The sequence below is a fragment of the Ailuropoda melanoleuca genome, unplaced genomic scaffold, assembly GCF_002007445.2.
Source record: "Ailuropoda melanoleuca isolate Jingjing unplaced genomic scaffold, ASM200744v2 unplaced-scaffold72304, whole genome shotgun sequence".
NCBI classification, from domain to species: domain Eukaryota; kingdom Metazoa; phylum Chordata; class Mammalia; order Carnivora; family Ursidae; genus Ailuropoda; species Ailuropoda melanoleuca.
In genome coordinates this window covers 1-1168 of record NW_023247509.1, presented here as the reverse complement: position 1 = coordinate 1168, position 1168 = coordinate 1, and the positions used below count along the sequence as shown (strand labels likewise).

Below are 1168 nucleotides of genomic sequence, written 5' to 3'. Positions count from 1 at the left end.
TTGAGTGTCTGCCTTCGGCTCAGGTCATGATCCCAGGGTCCTGGGATCCGGCCCCATGTCGGGCTCCCTGCTCAGCAGGAAGTCTCCTTCTCCCTCTGCCCCTCTTCCTGCTTGTGCTCTCTCTCTCTCAAATAAATAAAATCTTTAAAAAAAATAAAAACATCTTCTGCAGACTATAATTTGATATGAAAGTAGCTGTGAGCTGTTGTTATGAAAGTCATAGGTACTGCTGCTAATAGGTTTGTCGCCTACATTTATTATGGAAGGAAATTCTTAATTTCTGGTAGAGGTTCGTGAAAATAAAGGTATGATTTTTCCCCACCCAAATTCACAGCTATCCTGAACTTCTATGCAAAGACCGTAGATGAAGAACTCCTGAAACATGCAGATAAGATGTTCTTGTTTTGAGCAAACAAGTGGCATAACCCCAGGGTGGTGGGGATCAATTCTGAAATCAGCTAGTCCTGCCATGACCAGTCACCCGAGAGCAGGAGGTGTGGTGAATTGAAGAGACATCATCTGCTTTCGGCTTTTTTGAGTATGTGTCTGAGTATTGGAATGTGTTTTGTCTTGCAGACACCAGTAACCTAAATACTGAACAAAATGATTCCTGGACCTCTGAGAACTGCTGGCTTGACGCTTCTGTGAAGGGCCAGATGGAGACCAAGGCAGAGGATGATGGGCTTCGGAAATCCCTGGATAGATTCTATGACATGTTTGGCCATCCCCAGCCAGCCGCTAGAAATCCACTCTCCGCCTCTGTCTGCCAGTGCCTGTCTCAGAAAATCAACGAACTGAAGGGCCAGGAGAGCCAAAAGTATGCCCTTCGCAGTTTTCAGATGGCCCGGGTCATCTTCAACCGGGATGGCTGCTCGGTCTTACGGAGGCATTCCAAGGACGCCCACTTCTACCCACCAGGAGAAGGACGTGTGTCTCTGGATGATGAAAAGCCAACCCCGGGACTTTCAAAAGACATCCTGCATTTCCTCTTGCAGCAGAACGTGATGAAAGACCTCTAAGTAGCACCCAGTGGTAAGAGTAGGCAGTGTGGAGGACGGCCGGCCCTGTGGCCCACACTGTCGGTGCCCCCCCATCCCCTGGGGCCTCTCCGGCCAGCCCTGTGGGTCCAGCCCCCCCCCCACCCCGTGAGCTGATAGTGGAGCCAGCC

General features: G+C 50.3%; 1 protein-coding gene across 1 annotated transcript; it reads left to right on the top strand.

Moving 5' to 3' along the window:
* Window positions 1-510: 510 nt before the first annotated feature.
* On the top strand, window positions 511-1160 carry LOC117800554 (shieldin complex subunit 1-like; the record flags this gene model as incomplete). Its single annotated transcript, XM_034653105.1, has 1 exon — window positions 511-1160. A coding segment is annotated over one exon (509 nt), but the record flags the coding sequence as incomplete, so codon positions are not given.
* Between the last annotated feature and the right edge of the window lie 8 nt (window positions 1161-1168).